Source organism: Cajanus cajan, chromosome 11 (assembly GCF_000230855.2).
Source record: "Cajanus cajan strain Asha chromosome 11, NIPB_CcT2T_4, whole genome shotgun sequence".
NCBI classification, from domain to species: Eukaryota; Viridiplantae; Streptophyta; class Magnoliopsida; order Fabales; family Fabaceae; genus Cajanus; species Cajanus cajan.
In genome coordinates, this window is record NC_138527.1 from 12616118 (window position 1) to 12635244 (window position 19127).

The following is a 19127-nucleotide window of genomic DNA, read 5'->3' on the forward strand; positions in this document are numbered from 1 at the left end:
AAACCTGCTCTAAGCACTTTCATAGCTAGCGTCCTCCCTCCCGAATGAGATCCACATATGCCCTCGTGAACTTCTCTCAAGACATAATCCGCCTGTGCCGTATTGATGCATTTCAAAAGAGGCACCGAGAAACCCCTGCGATACAACTGTCCCCCAACAACCGAATACCTGGCCGCCTGAGCTCGGAGTTTTTTGGCAGCTGCCTGGTCAGATGGTTCTTTGCCAAGCTCCAGGTAGTCTATTATTTCCATTGTCCAAGTGTGCGTAGGCTCTTCGCTCGTCATACATTCGATCGGTGTTACACTTGGAGTGGCCAGATTAAGGTGAAGTGTGGTTCGTAGCTGACCGGGCTTCCGATTACTACTTGCCAACCGAGCTAACTGATCGGCCCTCTCGTTATGTTCTCTCGGCGTGTGTTTCACTTGGACATCCTCAAAAGTGTTGCGCATTCTGTGAAACAAGTGGTAATATTTCAGCAGGCCTGAATCTTTCACCTGGAAATTGTCGTTCACTTGTTCTGATACGACTTTCGAGTCGGTCCAACATATCAATCGTGTAGCCCCGATTTCTTGTGCGAGTCTCAATCCTGCCAATAGTGCCTCGTATTCGGCCTAGTTATTTGACGCTTTAAACGCGAATCGTAGAGACTGTTCCAGGGTTACTCCTGTCGGTCCCTCAAGAATTATACTTGCGCCACTGCCTTGACTGTTTGACGAGCCATCCACGTGTATGGTCCACACGTCATTCTCGAAACGGCCTTTCGGTTGCAATTCATTAACAAAATCAGCCAAGTATTGAGACTTGATCGGACCTCGTGGTTCAAAGCTGATATCAAACTCTGATAGCTCAACAGACCACGCCATCATCTGTCCTGCTAGTTCTGGCTTTCGCAACACCTTGGCTATCGGGCAATCAGTTCGGATAATGACACGATGGCTCTGAAAATATTGCCTGAGGCGCCGAGCGGTATGAATGAGCCCAAGCGCCATCTTCTCCAGAAGCTGATATCTGGTCTCGGCCTCCTGTAACATACGGCTGACGAAGTAGATAGGTTGTTGCTCCACCTTTTCCTGAATCAAAACGGCGCTGATTGCGTCGTTTGATACGCACAAATACACCACCATTGGTATCGCGGGATCGGGCTTGGAAAGAATAGGTGGCGAGCCGAGGCGCTCCTTCAAAGTCTTGAAAGCCTCCTCACAATTCTCAGACCATTCGAACTTCTTGATCTTCTTCAACAATCCTACAATGGGTTTGGCTGCTTCGGCCAAACAGGGGATGAATCTTGATAGCGCAATAAGGCATCCTGCTAACTTCTGGACTTCCTTAAGGTTTTTGGGACTTACCATGTTGATGATTGCCATGCATTTATCAGGGTTGGCTTCTATACCCCTTGCCGACAACATAAACCCGAGGAATTTTCCACTTGATACCCCAAACACACTTTTCAGGGTTCAAACGCATGTCATACCGGCGCAATTGTTGAAATACTTCAGCAAGATCAACTACATGGCGGACAATGTCGTGGGATTTAACAACCATGTCGTCAACATACACCTCCATGCTTCGACCGATTTGGTGTTGGAAGAATTTGTTCATCAATCTCTGATAAGTTGCACCTGCATTTTTTAACCCGAAGGGCATAACCTGATAGCAATAATTGGCCGAATCAGTTATGAAAGCTGTTTTTTCTTTGTCACGGGGATGCATGGGGATTTGATTGTATCCCGAATAAGCATCGAGAAAGGTGAGGATTCTGTGTCCGGAGGCACCGTCAACTAACCGATCTATGTTCGGGAGTGGGTAAGCATCCTTGGGACATGCTTTATTGAGATTAGTGTAATCAGTACACATTCTCCATTTTCCGTTCGGCTTTTTCACCATTACCACATTTGCTAACCAAGTGGTGTAGTGAACTTCCCGAATGAATCTCGCTGCTAGTAACTTGGACACCTCTGCCTCTACTGCTTGCTTCCGTTCGGTTCCCATTTTCCTTTTACGCTGGGCAACCGGTCTCGCTTCGGCACAAATTGATAATTTATGACACATGATATTGGGATCTATGTCGGGCATGTCGGAAGGTGTCCATGCAAAAAGATCTTTGTTTTTCATTATCGCCCGGCGCAAGATAGAACAGTCTTCTTCAGATGTGTCGGCACCGATGTATGTGACTTGAGCCGAATTCGAGCCGATCTGTAGCTCTCTTTTTGATTCTACCGGCTCTATGCGTTCTTCATCATTCATTCTTGGATCAAGATCCCAAACTGGTTCTTCAACTGATGCCGAAGAGTTGACGACATGAACCCTTTTGGACTTTGATTTTCTTTCGATGGGAGCTACTTGCAAGCTAGCAAAATAACATTCCCGAGCAGCTTTTTGGTCGGCGTGGATGGTGATGATTTTCCCCTTATCAGAAGGGAACTTCATTGCTAGGTGCGGAGTTGACACAACAGCGCCTAACATATTCAACGATGGTCGTCCCAAGAGGATGTTGTAAGATGTGTGAGCGTCTACCACGATGTATTTTATCTGAATTTCCCTGCTTTCCTGTTCGTCAATACAAAAACGAGTGAAAAGCTTAATATACCCTTTGGTGTTCACCCTCTCCCCTGCAAAATCGACCAAAGGGTCGTCATATGGGACCAACTCTCTTTCAGAAATACCCAACTGCTTAAAGGTATTCCAATACAAAATATCTGTCGAACTGCCTTGATCCACCAGCGTTTTCTTTACTATACAGTTGTGGATTTCGACGCTAATCACCATTGGATCATCTTGCTCAGGATCGATGCCTTGAAAATCAACATCAGTGAAAGTTATTGTTGGTAATCGTCGGGGAGATTGCCTATCCACATTATTGACCGAACGAATAGCTCTAAGGTGTCTCTTTCGGGCAGAAGATGTCGAGCCGCCACCCGCAAATCCACCTGCGATTGTGTTTATGACCCTCCGACGTGAAGGTGCCGGATCATCTCTTTTTTCTTGCGACCTACTTCGCTCGCGCCGAGGTCTATCAGACCGATCCTGCGCATGCCGATCGTTGTGTCGATACTGGTATCGGCGCGTGGCGGAGTGGAAGCTCTCTTTGGAACCGCCAACACTTCTGCTGCCAAAGCCTGCTCCAGTATCGCTGCCCGGCTTGCATTAAGAGGGGTGTAATTGGAGTATTTGGGACCTCGCACGAGCCGGTCCCGAAGAGCTATTTCTTTGCCTCGCCCCCTGTATGTCTGTTCGATTGGCTTCTCGGGTTTGGCCGACTGGTCAGCCCGAGCTTGACTTCGAAACTCGGCCAACTCCTCCATTTGCATATATTTATCCGCTCTTCTGCGCAGATCATTCATATCTGAAGAAGGCTTCTTGCACAGGCTATTGACGAATGGCCCTGGTTTTAAAGCCGTCGTCAGGTGATGAAGTGCTACCGCCGGGTTAAGATCTCAGATTTCCAAGGCTGCCTTGTTGAACCGATCCATGAACGTCCGCATCGATTCTTTCTTATCTTGCCGAAGGCTAACCAACGACAAAGATGTCAGGCTATGAGGACGGCTAGTTGCGAACTGAACTGTGAATTGAGATGACAAAGTATTGAATGAGTCGATCGAGTTAGGGGGTAGCCGAGTGAACCAGCTCAACGCCCTACCCTTAAGGGATGTGGGGAAAATGCGACACAATGCAGCATCATCCGTAGTACTCAGGGTTACCTGCGTAAGAAAAACATCAAGATGTTCATCAGGATCAGTGGTACCATCATATTTATCAATGGGTAAAGATTTCCAATTGTCCAGAAGAGAGAGTTGCATTATGGAGGGGGTGAAAGGGTGTCGGTGTGAGTCGATGGTTGTCAAATCTGCAGGCCGACCGACAGTGGTTAAGGCCGAGGGGTGCTTTTCAGGTGCTACTGCCGAGGCACGAGGGACCGATGTATGGATCGTATGGGACTGGTGCGACCCTTGGGTTTGCGTATTGGTGACCTGAGTAGGTTTCCATGAGGTGTCTTGATTCCTTAGTGCCTCATTCTCAGCTTTCAAGGCCGAAAGCTCCTTAGCGTCTTTTTCTCACTGTTGTTTCATAGCCTCCATCTCTTGTTTCAATAGACGGACGGTCTCAGAAAGGTTGGTTTCATCCACCACCTCGACATGTTCTTCTTCGTGTTGTTGATCTACCGTGTTCGTCCTCCTTGTTATCGCCATTGTTTTGCTCGATTAATCTTCTAAGATCGTCTCGGTTCGGCCCCACGGTGGGCGCCAAATGTACCTGTCTGAAGGGCACACTAAGTCTTCTTGTAGTTCGAAGGCCGAACGAGACTCCCGATCCAATAATCCGATACGCCGAAGAGGGGGTTGGTACCTGCAAAAGGCACTCCAACGCTCAAGTCAGGACAAGCTCGAATCTCTAGGATAATTAATGAACAGTGACGTTACCTTTTGTCCTGAGCTACTTATACTGTCATTTATGGGCCCGGACCCCATGGGCCTCGCAGCATACTTACCGTATTAGGTAATACACCCTAATCAACTAATTAATCCCTAATTACTTGATTAAAGGTAATAAGTGACGATAGGCCGATCCAGGTGGCCGATTGGCATTCGGCTGCCTGGTTCTGCCATTCAATGGCCGACAGGGTGGTGGCCGACCTCCCTACCCGTACACAACCCAAATGTTCAAATTGATTGTGTTTCTCGCTAGAAAGTTTTAAATTTATAAAAAAATAATTTAATAAACAAAATTCATGATTATAAATTAAATGATCACTTATTCATATATTTACGGAAGTAATAAATATATTTTACCCCAAACTCATGCAAAATTGAATTTAGGTCGTAGAATATATAAATGGAAAGGAAAAAATATAATATATTTATGAAGATTAAAAATAATTTTTTATCCAAAATTTATGGAAAATTGAATGTATATTGTATTTTTGCACAGGCTTAAATATTTTTTAATCTACATAAAATAAGTAAGTTTGAATTTTGAATCCCGTGAAATTTTTTTCTTTATTTTTTATTCTTTTAAAATTTATAAATGTTTTTTTAACTTTTTAATCCTAGTAAAATAATATTTGTTATGGTAAAATAAGTTACTTATGATTTTGTTCTACATAAAATATTTTATTTTTATTTTTATTCCTCCAAGATATAAAATAAATAATTTTGGTCTTAGTGATAATTTTAAAGTATATAAATAATATTTATTTTAAGTATATTTTTTTAAAACACTAACATAGTATTACTAAATATGTACAGTCTGGTCTGAGACTGTTGTATCCCCAAGTACGACACTCTTTTGGAGCAAACACCGGATGTGTGCCTTGGACGCTTCGACAAATCATGTCCATACAAATCAGACACGTCTCTGTTACGAACACCTACAAAATTGACGTGTCTCTATCATGGACACCTGCAAATAAACATGTTTTCATCTCGACATGCGTGACCGAACTCTCCGATACATAGATTCGAGATTTAAATCTTGACAAAAAATAGAAACAATGAAGGAAGGATTTGATTTTTTTTTAAACAAAGAATAAATCTTGATAAAAAAGAAGGGAGAATTTGAGATTTTTTTAAAATAAAAAATAAATCTTGATAAAAATAGAAACAAAGAAGAGAGGATTGGAGAATTTTTTTTAAACAAAAAAAAAAAGAAAAAAAATCTTGATAAAAACAAAAAATAAGCAAGAAAATCGTTCTTGTTTTTCTTTACTTAAGTTTCACATAATAGAAAAAAAAATCTTAATAAAAATATAAACAAGGAAAGGACGATTCAAGATATAAAAAAAATTATAGTAGATTATGATATTTTTTAGTTATTTATTTTTAAGACTTAGTAAGTTATTGTCATATTAATATATAATTTTTTTCATATTATTTATATAATATATTATATATATGTCATATCCACATATCCTATATTTTTTTATTTTGTCGTATTCTCGTGTCCTTGTCCATGTCGTATTCTCGTGTCGTGTTTGAATTCGTGTTACATAAATTACTACTAGTTGTTGGTAATACCTTAATGATCACTTAACTTTTTAAAGGAACTAAAAATAAGAGTTCAAAATTTTTATAGGGATGAAAAGAAAAAATAAAAATTGTCAGGCTGAAAAGAATTATAAGAACCAAAATCAATTTTTTTTTAAGTTTAAAGATGTATCAAAATTTGTTTATATGATGTATATCATGTATTTGGAATGTATAAATGAAAAAAAAATAAAAATAAAAATTCATACATAAGAAATGAGAGAAAAAAATAAGAAGAAGATTTAATTTGGATGAAAATAAGGAGAAATAAAAAATTTAAATAAATCATATATTCATAATAGGAACTCTAAATTTTAAAAAGGCTTTTCTAACTAGAATTAGGGAGATCGGATGATTTTATGGTTATTTGAATTTCATTTTTTAATCATTTTTGTTTTTTAAGAAATGAAAACTTAAAAGATAAAAATAAAAAAATAAAATAAAATAAAAATAAAATCTATGTAACACTCATGTGCGTAACAAAAAGTTATCATTAAGAAAAAATTCGAATTCAACAAAATAAAATCTGATTGACAAAAAGAACCAAATATGGAAAGACAATCAACAGAAAAATTAGGTTCCTTGAATAAGTGTTCAAAATGTAATTTCTACATCAAATTTTTGAATGCTTGAATTTTTCTAATGGAATAAACTAAAATTATGATCAATTAGTTGCAAGGCTAACTTAGCTACAAGGACACTCATTAGTCAGGGTTGACATACTCTCTTGGGAGATACAAGTATTATACTATCCTCTTTTATTATGTTAAAAAATTATTGTTCCTTCCTTTCACAAATTTTAATGCATAATACCTCACCCCTTTTTTTTTTAATTTTTCGTTAAAGTTTTGTTAACCTCTCTTACAAAAAGAATTATCACCAAAATATCATGTATATTAACATCCCCTCATAGATGTAAATATTACACTATCCTTCCTTCTTATAAATATTTTTTCCTTAATTAAAAATTTTAAACATGTTACACTCTAATCATATATCTCTTAATTTACGTATTTAATTTACGTGTCGCGACTGTTCATTTCCCAGAAACGTGCATGTGGCGCGTTACGGGAAATGACGGTTATGTAATGATGGTCTTGCAATTAATTGTGTTGTCAGGCGTGCCCTTAGGTTGACACGTGGCATGGTCGTTTTGAATTTTGGGAGAAAACTTTCTTTTCTCTCACTCGCACCTCTTCACCTCTCACTTTACTCTTTTCGTCTTCTTTCTTCCTTAGCTTCTTGCGCAAACTGCTTTATGCGCCTTTGCTTCCGTCTAGTCTCCGTTGCTATTTTCACCGTTTTCGTCGCCGTTTTCGGTACTTCCTTTCTACAGTTTTCTTTTTTTTTCTTTTCCCCAGATCTTCGTTTTCTTTAATGGTTGGTGTGAGTGGTGCCGGTTCTTCTGCGCCTGCTAGGGGCAAGGCGCGCGGCAAGGCGATGGCTACCGGGAAAGCCACCGTCGAGAAGAAGGATCCGCCTCGAGGCCCGGAGCCAGGCATCCCTGGCTACGACTGGGTTAAGCGTGAGATGGCGGGGGTCCAGAGCGTTTTTCGATCCTTTCTTGAGGTAAATGGGATCCCGAGGTCGTGTAGGGTTTGTGACCCTTCCATTTCCCGGATGATCCGGCTTGAACCCCGTCAGGCCGGTGAGGGCGTCTATATGGGGAAGTCTACCGACCCTCCCCATTTCTATATGTACCACTATTTTTTTAGGGATTTAGGTGTCTGTCTTCCCTTCACTCAGTTCGAGTGTGATTTTTTGAATTTTGTCAACTCGACTCCTTGCCAGTTGCACCCCAATAGTTGGGGTTTTTTTAGGGCTTTTCAAGTCCTGTGTACAGTTTTGGGGATAGAGGTGTCTCTTCCCGTCTTCCTTCATTTTTATCAGTTGAAGGTAGGCGTTCCGCCATACGTCATATTATCTCTGAGTGGGAGTAGGGATGGGGGTTTGTTTACTCTCTACTCCCAATCGTACAAAAATTTCAAACAAGAGTTTTTCCGAGTCGCTCTTGTGAATGTTGACCCATTGGAAGATGGGGCGTTTTATTTCGGCGGGCTGTCGAGATTTCCCTTCTATTGGTGCCCCCGACCGTCTAGGTTTCATGGGGTGGGCCAAGTGAAGCTGACGGCTTCGGAGGCGGCCGCCATCGAGAACCTCGTCGCGCTTCCTCGTCCGTTGGATTGCAAGCTCGTTTTGTTGCTTGCGAACTCGGCGTACAGGGAGAGGGGCTTGGAGAGTGAGTATTTTGTTTTTTGGTGGTTTGTTGGAGTTTGTGTAAATTCCCTTTGCTGATGTGTTTTATTTCCTGTTTGTAGGTATCATGGGGAAGAACTTGTGGCGTGAGTTAAAGCATCGCTACAATGTTACCGAGCTCGAGGTCCCCGAGCCTCGAGAGGAAGATGCTTCCCCCCTGAAAGTTAACCGAAAAAGAAAGAGGGGAGCGAAGGAGGTCGGGGGGACCTCTGCCCCTCCGGAGGCTGAGGAGGTGACCTCCAAGGCTGCCGACGCTGGTGCGGTGGACCTTACCGAGAGTCCACCGCCCACGGGGGCTTCTTAGGTGGCCTCTGAGGGGATGGCTCAGGCTGCCGAGCAGGTTGCTCAATCTGTCGGGGTGGTGAGTACCTTGTTTCTTTGGCTTTTTGATGTCTTCTGTTATGTTTTTCTGTGTTCTGACTTAGGGCCGTCTTCCGCAGGCAGGGGATGTTGCCGAGGCGGCGACTCAGGCTGCTGGGCAGGCCGCCCAGGCTACCGAGGTGGCGAATCCCGCCACCGAGCAGGCTGCCCATGCTGCTGAGGTAAGTAGTGTTCCCTGATTTTCGTGATTTCCTGTATGTTGTCTTTTCTCTTTTCTGACATGGTGCTGGTTTTCACAGGCGATGTCGGAGGTTCCTGTCATGGACTTTTCGGTTGCCGAGCAGGGGACGCCGGCTTCCACCCCTGCAGCTTCGGCAGCGCCGTCTGGTTCGTCGTAGGGGGCTTCCCGGAGCCGATACATAGCCCATCGCTTCGGGAAGGGCCTCTCGAAGGTGCGATTGGACCATGTGAGCACCTCGGCCGACATGGACTCGTTATGGAGCGCGGGGGTGACCACTGAGAAGTTATTCCCTCAGGCTTGCTAAGCTCTAAAGACCATGGGCTGATAGATGAGGTCGGGCCTATAGATGGCTTTGACGCCGCCCAGGTCCTTCTGCAGCGGGCTATGGCCATTGTGGGCCACTGGAAGCCTCAGTGGTCCAAGCAGCAGGAGGACTTAGCCAAACTGAGGGGCCGAGTTCAACCCTTGAGGGACGAGAGCAAGGTCCTGAAGGGGGAGAATAAGGTTCTTAAGGAGGAGCACAAGGTCCTAAGTGTCGAGCTCCGAGCTGCGAGGGGGATCTCGCGAGGGTGCAGAAGTCCCTAGAGATTTCTCTACGCTCGATCGAGAACTATGCTTCTCAGGTGGGCGAGCTGCGGGGGTTGGCCTCCTCGTCCCGAAGTCGGGTGCGCTTCCTCGAAGATGAGGTGACGTCTTCCCGTGGTCGGGTTCGCTCTTTGGAAGATGAAATAACTTCCCTGAAGAGTGAACTGGCGACGGCGGCCGAGAAGCGCCTCTGCGACGAGGTCGTGATTGGTGGCAAAGAGGAGGAGGTCGCCACCTTGAAAGCTGAACTGGCGAGGCAGCAGGCGGCGAGGGAAGCGCTGGAGAAGAAGCTGGAGGACGACCACGAGGGTAGCTCTAGCGAGAACGCCTCTGTGTAGGCCATTTTTGTTGTAGCTTAGTCAATGTTTTTCTGTTTTGCTTTTTCGTTGGAATTCAAGTATGGAACTTGGGATATTGCTTGTATATATATATTTTTCTTCGTCTTTTTTGTGTTTTCGCTTTCTTTTAGCCTTTCCGCTCTTGGATTTGTTTTTTGTTGTTTGTGATGTGGGACGCGTGTTCGACGTTTGCTGTTCGTACTTGGTTTCAGTTTTTTGGTGATTCTTGTAAAGGTTCGAACTTGACCTTGATTTGGTAGTGCCGAGGTTCGCACTTGCCTTCGGGCTTTTGTTGGGTAATTTTCGTGAAGGTTGAACTCGGTCTTAAACTAGAGTCGATTAAATTTTAACGAGGTTCGTACTCGACCTCAAATTGGCGTAAAACGATTTTATTAAGGTTCGGATTCGACCTTAAATGAGAGTGTTGAGATTCGTATTCGACCTCAGACTTTAACGAGGTTCGTACTTGACCTCGGGTAAGAGTATTAAGGTTCGTACTCGACCTCAAATTTTAACGAGGTTCGTACTCGACCTCAAATTGGCGTAAAACGATTTTATTAAGGTTCGAACTTGACCTTAAATGAGAGTGTTGAGATTCGTATTCGACCTCAGACTTTAACGAGGTTCGTACTCGACCTCGGATTGGCGTAAAACGATTTTATTAAGGTTCGGACTCGACCTTAAATGAGAGTGTTGAGATTCGTATTCGACCTCAGACTTTAACGAGGTTCGTACTTGACCTCGGATTGGCGTAAAACGATTTTATTAGGGTTCAGACTCGACCTTAAATGAGAGTGTTGAGATTCGTATTCGACCTCAGACTTTAACAAGGTTCGTACTTGACCTCGGGTAAGAGTATTAAGGTTCGTACTCGACCTCAAATTTTAACGAGGTTCGTACTCGACCTCAAATTAGCGTAAAATGATTTTAATAAGGTTCAGACTCGACCTTAAATGAGAGTGTTGAGATTCGTATTCGACCTCAGACTTTGACGAGGTTCATAGTCGACCTCGGATAAGAGTATTAAGGTTCGGACTCGACCTTAAGTTAATCGTTGCGAGGTTCGAACTCGACCTCAGATTGGCATTATTTAACTCTTGCAAAGGTTCGTACTCAACCTCGGTGAGAGTGAAAGAGGTTGGTTCGATCTCGTCTTCTATGAAAACATAAAATAAGGATATGGATTGAGCAAAATGAGTCATTTTATTAGATATATCTGTGTGCCTCGTTAAAAACCCTCTCAGTCAAAGACTGAGGCGGGAAAAGAGTGCACGACTCGTTCATACAAAGTTAGTTGAAATGAAATTTAAGGAAGACTACGGGGATCGGTCCTTGGGCCAAGATCAGTGGCCTCCCTACGGGTGATGTGAGCTACGGTGGGGGGATCCCCCTTGCTTTGCTTGCTGGACGAGGAGATCTTCAGGCTCTCGGTGTAGCACTGCCGAGCTGTCTTCTGATTTGCTTTGACGGATATGATTTTACCGTCATTCCCTGGGAATTTCATGGTGAGGTGTGGGGTGGACACTACTGCTCCGAGTTGATTCAAGGTTGGCCTCCCGATGATTATGTTATAGGAAGTGTTGGCTTCCACGAGGAGGTACCGAACCATGACTCATCTTGTGTCCGGAGGTGCTCCGTAGGTCATTAGTAGGTCTACGTATCCCCGAGTGTGAACTCGCTCTCCTGCGAAACCGACTAGGGGTTCCGTGTGAGGTTGGATGAGAGAATGGGGGACGTCTAACCCGAGGAACGTCGGCCAGTATAGGACGTCGGCCGAACTCCCTTGGTCAATGAGTGTCTTTTGTACTTCCCAGTTGGCAACTTCCACGAGGATAACCATGGGATCATCTTGGTTAGGGCTGACACCAGCGTAGTCCTCGTTAGAGAAAGAAATTGGCGGTGAGCTCTGGTGTGAGGCCGAGGTGGTAGAGTAGATGCAGTTGATATTCCGTAGGTGTCTCTTCCGGGCCGAGCTATTGGCGCCTCCCCTAGCGAATCCACCTGCGATTGTGTTAATCACTCCCCGTAATGGGGCTGTCCCTGTCTCCTGGCTTATCTCGGCTTGCACTACGCCACCGGCATTTTGTTGGGAGCCAGAGGGTTGGTCCGTGCGAGCTCCCGAACCACGGCCTCTGCCTCGTCCTCGTCCACCATAGCCTTCTTGGTGACCCTGTTCTCGCTGGACATATTGGCCGAGGTGGCCCGCCTGGATGAGTTCTTCAATACGGTCCCGGAGAGAGCGACACTCCTCAGTGGTGTGACCGTGATTTCTGTGGTACCGACAGTGCTTGGATTTGTCGGCATTGTTGGGGGTGTGACCTGGTGATGGCAGGGTGAGCAGGTTGCTATTACTGGCCTCCTCCAGTATGTGTACGAGGGGCGCGTTCAGGGGAGTGTAGAAGTCATATCTCCCCCCTCTGTTTGCCCTAGCCTACTTTTTGAACTGGCTGTCGTTGTTGACCTTGATTTTGTCTTTGTGGCCCTGTTCTAGCTTCACTGGTCCTTTGCCACGAACCTGGTCACGGAAAGCGGAGTGCTCTTCCATCTGGATGTAGCCCGCTGCCCGGGCGCAAAGCTCGTCCATGTCGTGAGGAGCCTCACGACATAGGCTGTCGACGAAGGGCCCAGGCTTGAGTGTCATGAGCATGGCGTGCAGGGCGACCTCGGGGTTTAGATTTCTTATCTTAACCGAGGTGGCCGCAAATCGCTCCATGAATGCCTGAAGTGGCTCGTCGTCGTTCTGCCTAAGACTGGCCAGGGCGGCCGAAGTGATGTGGTGAGGTCGGCTTGTTACATATTGCACTGTGAACCGCCTGACCAGGGTGTTGAAGCTCTCGATTGACTCAGCGGGAAGCTGGGTGTACCAGTTGAGTGCGGCCCCCTTGAGCGAGGTCGGAAAAACCCTACACAATATAGCATCGTTGTTGATGTAGAGGTTTACCTGTGTCGTGTACAGGTCAATGTGCACATCAGGGTCCGTCGTGCCATCGTAGCGATCGAGGTGGAGAGGTTTCCACCCTTGAGGGAGTGGAGTCTCCATAATGCCATCCACAAAGGGATGGCGGCGGAAGGTTTCCTGATCCCCTAGGACATGAGTAGGGGCCTTGCTGACTTCACGGGCCAACCTGTGCGTTGGTGCATGAGACCGATGCGTGGCTGGTCGTTGAGTTGGTGCCTTGGTCGCTGTCTGAGGTTGAGAGACTGAATGTTCTTCTTCCTCGTGATGGCTGCTCACGTGAGGAGGGTGATCAGAGTGGTGTCGAGCGCGAATACGCTCGTTCTCGACGCGTAGCGTCGCCAGGTCGGCTTCATTAGCGATACGCATTGCTGCTAGGTCAGTATCGTGTTGGGCGCGCATGTTTTGTAGATCGGCGGCGTGTTGCTGCCGCATTTGTGCGACCTGATCTATCAGCCTCCTTAACGCCGCTTCACTATCCATGGTAGTTGTATGATCTTCGTCGTCTGTTGCACGTCTGCTATGGCTTCTGGTGCAAACCATAAGCGTGGCCGATAAGAGCTATCCTGATCGGCCCCACGGTGGGCGCCAAATGTTCTTACCGGAAATCTGCTGTAGAACTGATCCGCCAGGTAAGATCGGTGAGCCTCCTTCACTGGTACGTTGATGCTCCAAGATGGGGGTGGTACCTGCAAAAGAGACTCAGATGCTAAAGTTAGTGTTTGTGTGAGTATTAGTCTCGTATATGTAATGCACATACCTTGGTGTGATTTAGGGTTGCTTTGGGCTTTGGGCCTGAGATAAGATGTAATATGATTAGATAACGGACCTCGTCTGGGGCGAGATCCTCGGGAATCAGTTATGATTCACTTAAATGTCGAGCTGATGCCACGCGGTGCACGTCCGAGGTCGGCTTGCGTTGTGGTGCCGAGCTCGGAGCCCGGCTTCGCAGTACGGATAGTACAGTTTCTATTCGTCAATATAAAAAAATGTAATGAAATTGAAATTTAAAGAAAAAAAAAAAAGAAATTGGTCTATCAAATGTAAATGAATATCCGAAATCAAGTATAATTGAGCGGTTCAAAATTGTGAAATCGTAATGCTTTTCACATAGAAGGAATGAATGACATATCCGTAGCAAACTAAAGCAGATGAAAAGTGATAAATGAAAATTGAAATCCTACTTATCACTGGCCTTCCTTTTTCTGTTATTCTTCTTCCCAGACTGAGGTAGTTCAGGAACGTCGTATAAATCAGGTGTAACCTCTCTTAACATCAAACCAGGAAAAAGGCTCTGCACAAAAATCAAATTTTGAATATTCTAAGTCAAGAAAAGCATATAGATTATACACATGAAGAAGAAGAAACTAACATCGAGTAGGTTCTGCACGAAGGTGGGCCTGGGCCTCCTTCTGGGCTTCCTCGGTGGCCGACGGCCCGTCATGCTCATGAAATCCTCCTCGATCTCCTCCCTTGATAGCTGCAAACGCAGTTGCATGCTTTTCTTCTCCTTAACGACGTCGTTCTGCATCTTCATCGTGGAGCACTTGTTATCTAACAGTGATGACTCCCGCGCTTCTTCCTCCTCCTCCTTAACGACGTCGTTCAGATCGAAACTCATTCCCCTCTCTTGGCTCAATTCTGGCATCACCATAAAGAAACAAAGAAAATGTCGCTCTTATTAGAGAAAGAGTTTGACGAAACTCGAGATTTTCAGAAAACAACCCAAATGTTCAAATTGATTGTGTTTCTCGCTAGAAAGTTTTAAATTTATAAAAAAATAATTTAATAAACAAAATTCATGATTTTAAATTAAATGATCACTTATTCATATATTTACGGAAGTAATAAATATATTTTACCCCAAACTCATGCAAAATTGAATTTAGGTCGTAGAATATATAAATGGAAAGGAAAAAATATAATATATTTATGAAGATTAAAAAATAATTTTTTATCCAAAATTTATGGAAAATTGAATGTATATTGTATTTTTGCACAGGCTTAAATATTTTTTAATCTACATAAAATAAGTAAGTTTGAATTTTGAATCCCATGAAATTTTTTTCTTTATTTTTTATTCTTTTAAAATTTATAAATGTTTTTTTAACTTTTTAATCCTAGTAAAATAATATTTGTTATGGTAAAATAAGTTACTTATGATTTTGTTCTACATAAAATATTTTTTTTTTATTTTTATTCCTCCAAGATATAAAATAAATAATTTTGGTCTTAGTGATAATTTTAAAGTATATAAATAATATTTATTTTAAGTATATTTTTTTTAAAACACTAACATAGTATTACTAAATATGTACGGTCTGGTCTGAGACTGTTGTATCCCCAAGTACGACACTCTTTTGGAGCAGACACCGGATGAGTGCCTTGGACGCTTCGACAAATCATGTCCATACAAATCGGACACGTCTCCGTTACGAATACCTACAAAATTGACGTGTCTCTATCATGGACACCTGCAAATAAACATGTTTTCATCTCGACATGCGTGACCCAACTCTCCGATACATAGATTCGAGATTTAAATCTTGACAAAAAATAGAAACAATGAAGGAAGGATTTGAGTTTTTTTTTTTTAAAAAAAAAAAGAATAAATATTGATAAAAAAATTTATAGTGACCATCTCATTGACCAATCTTATAGTGACTGTTTTAATTACCAATATTACAGTAACCAATTTAGATACCAATTTTGGTAATAACTAATTTAGTAACCTATTGTAATAATCAATTTAGTGACTGTTATAATAACTGATTCTAAAGTAACCATTTTAGTCACCAAATTTTAAAATAACTAAATTAGTGACCCATTTTTCAATGACTCAAAATGACTAATATAATATATAAAAAAGTAGTCACTAAATTTTTTCCTTATTCATCTTTCTTATTTATGCCATTTTCTTTCATATTTATTATCTTCTTTATTCAAATTCACCACATACCTAACTTCAATTATTTTTCTGCTAAAACATAATAATTATTTAAGTATAGCATTAATTATTTATTTACTTCACATATTTATTCTATGTTAAACTATTATGCAAAAGAATCAACATACGCTATATACTAATATGAAAATTAAGAAATTAAATTTTCTAATTTTTTAAAATTGCACATAATATCCTCCAAACATACAATCCTCACTAGCTGTATTTATAATACTCAAACAATCACTTTCTATAAAATTTTGTTTGACAATAATTAGTTTTAATATAGCAACAAATTGTCTTTAACACTTCCAGTGAACATCAATCAACCAGATGTCTTTCTTTCTCCCAAAAAAAAGAACTTAAGAAAAACACAAAAAATTGGAACATTTTCAACAACGAAGTGCATGAAGTTCTTAAAACTGTCTCAAGAAAAAAAAAATACCTGTGAAAAAAATGAGTGAATAAAAAACTTAACATATATCATGAATGTAACATGTCCTTTATCTTGTGCCTGGAACTCTTCTTGTTCATCACATTCTTTTGTTTCTTCTAAAATAGTCATCTACACAAAAAAGTACAAAATAAACAAATATATAATTAATCAAAACAAAAACATGCTATACAAAATTGGAATGAGTACATAACTGAATCTTGATGAAATGAATTGAAAGTCCCTTATAGTGTTTCATTCCTATTTTATCATCTCTTATATATATATATATATATATATATATCCAAAGGTTGAGAGGTACCTTTCTTCAAGGTAAGGACATAATTATGAGAGATTAAATATATATTTAACCAAAGAAATGAAAGCTTATTAGCATTTAGATTGCAAAAGAATTATATGTGTGAATTCTCTATTAATTTTATCAAATTCTAAATTTTATAACTTGCACGTATTTTATGAGCACACCAAATTCCCATAAACTCAATTGCACATATAACTTGGTTTAATATTTAAATACTAAAAGCAATAGGGTTGTATTATACCTGCTCCATTCGTGTCAACTAATTTTTCTTTATTTTTTATTCTTTTAAAATTTATAAATGTTTTTTTTAACTTTTTAATCCTAGTAAAATAATATTTGTTATGGTAAAATAAGTTACTTATGATTTTGTTCTACATAAAATATTTTTATTTTTATTTTTATTCCTCCAAGATATAAAATAAATAATTTTGGTCTTAGTGATAATTTTAAAGTATATAAATAATATTTATTTTAAGTATATTTTTTTAAAACACTAACATAGTATTACTAAATATGTACGGTCTGGTCTGAGACTGTTGTATCCCCAAGTACGACACTCTTTTGGAGCAAACACCGGATGTGTGCCTTGGACGCTTCGACAAATCATGTCCATACAAATCAGACACGTCTCCGTTATGAACACCTACAAAATTGACGTGTCTCTATCATGGACACCTGCAAATAAACATGTTTTCATCTCGACATGCGTGACCGAACTCTCCGATACATAGATTCGAGATTTAAATCTTGACAAAAAATAGAAACAATGAAGGAAGGATTTGATTTTTTTTAAAAAAAGAATAAATCTTGATAAAAAGAAGGGAGAATTTGAGATTTTTTTAAAATAAAAAATAAATCTTGATAAAAATAGAAACAAAGAAGATAGGATTGGAGATTTTTTTTTTTAAAAAAAAAAGAAAAAAATCTTGATAAAAACAAAAAATAAGGAAGAAAATCGTTCTTGTTTTTCTTTACTTAAGTTTCACGTAATAGAAAAAAAAATCTTAATAAAAATATAAACAAGGAAAGGACGATTCAAGATATAAAAAAAATTATAGTAGATTATGATATCTTTTAGTTATTTATTTTTAAGACTTAGTAAGTTATTATCATATTAATATATAATTTTTTTCATATTATTTATATAATATATCATATATATGTCATATCTACGTATCCTATATTTTTTTATTTTGTCGTATTCTCGTGTCCTTGTCCAAGTCGTATTCTCGTGTCGTGTTTGAGTTCGTGTTACATAAATTACTACTAGTTGGTAATACCTTAATGATCACTTAACTTTTTAAAGGAACTAAAAATAAGAGTTCAAAATTTTTATAGGGATGAAAAGCAAAAATAAAAATTGTCAGGCTGAAAAGAATTATAAGAACCAAAATCAATTTTTTTTTAAGTTTAGAAAGATGTATCAAAATTTGTTTATATGATGTATATCATGTATTTGGAATGTATAAATGAAAAAAAAAATAAAAAAAAAATTCATACATAAGAAATGAGAGAAAAAAATAAGAAGAAGATTTAATTTGGATGAAAATAAGGAGAAATAAAAAATTTAAATAAATCATATATTCATAATAGGAACTCTAAATTTTAAAAAGGCTTTTCTAACTAGAATTAGGGAGATCGGATGATTTTATGGTTATTTGAATTTCATTTTTTAATCATTTTTGTTTTTTAAGAAATGAAAACTTAAAAGATAAAAATAAAAAAATAAAATAAAATAAAAATAAAATCTATGTAACACTCATGTACGTAACAAAAAGTTATCATTAAGAAAAAATTCGAATTCAACAAAATAAAATCTGATTGACAAAAAGAACCAAATATGGAAAGACAATCAACAAAAATTAGGTTCCTTGAATAAGTGTTCAAAATGTAATTTCTACATCAAATTTTTGAATGCTTGAATTTTTCTAATGGAAGAAACTAAAATTATGATCAATTAGTTGCAAGGCTAACTTAGCTACAAGGACACTCATTAGTCAGGGTTGACATACTCTCTTGGGAGATACAAGTATTATACTATCCTCTTTTATTATGTTAAAAAATTATTGTTCCTTCCTTTCACAAATTTTAATGCATAATACCTCACCCATTTTTTTAAATTTTTCGTTAAAGTTTTGTTAACCTCTCTTACAAAAAGAATTATCACCAAAATATCATGTATATTAACATCCCCTCGTAGATGTAAATATTACACTATCCTTCCTTCTTATAAATATTTTTTCCTTAATTAAAAATTTTAAACATGTTACACTCTAATCATATATCTCTTAATTTACGTATTTAATTATTATTTTAAAAAATTATTACAAATTTTACTAAAATTATATATATATATATATATATATATATATATATATCTTAAAAAAATATTTTCATTATTATCTTTACAAAATATTTATAAAGTTAAATATCAAAATAAAAATAATATATATAAGTATAATAAAATAAGATATAGGTGTTAAGATATTATTTAATCAATATAGTTAATGTAATATTTTTATAAAAATTTAAATAAAATAATATTTTCATTATATAGTATTAATTACATATATATATATATATATATATATATGAATGTGTGTGTGTTAAATTAATATATTATTTAATTAATGTTACTAATAAAATATTTAAATAATATATAAATAAATTAATATTGTATGATAAAGCATTATTGATTATATTTAATTAAT

The 19127-nt window shown here is 39.6% G+C and overlaps 2 protein-coding genes across 2 annotated transcripts; both read right to left on the bottom strand.

Moving 5' to 3' along the window:
• Nucleotides 1-875: 875 nt before the first annotated feature.
• Nucleotides 876-3341, bottom strand: LOC145953374 (uncharacterized). The gene is made up of 2 exons (XM_083067313.1): nucleotides 2947-3341; nucleotides 876-2845 (listed from the first exon to the last, which is right to left on the bottom strand). The coding sequence occupies exons 1-2, from the start codon at nucleotides 3339-3341 to the stop codon at nucleotides 1372-1374; spliced, it is 1869 nt and encodes a 622-aa protein (XP_082923439.1). The 3' UTR covers nucleotides 876-1371.
• Nucleotides 3342-13746: 10405 nt separating this feature from the next.
• LOC109794167 (uncharacterized) lies at nucleotides 13747-15116 on the bottom strand. Its single transcript, XM_020353645.3, has 2 exons — nucleotides 14090-15116; nucleotides 13747-14011 (listed from the first exon to the last, which is right to left on the bottom strand). The coding sequence occupies exons 1-2, from the start codon at nucleotides 14369-14371 to the stop codon at nucleotides 13898-13900; spliced, it is 396 nt and encodes a 131-aa protein (XP_020209234.2). The 5' UTR covers nucleotides 14372-15116; the 3' UTR covers nucleotides 13747-13897.
• Between the last annotated feature and the right edge of the window lie 4011 nt (nucleotides 15117-19127).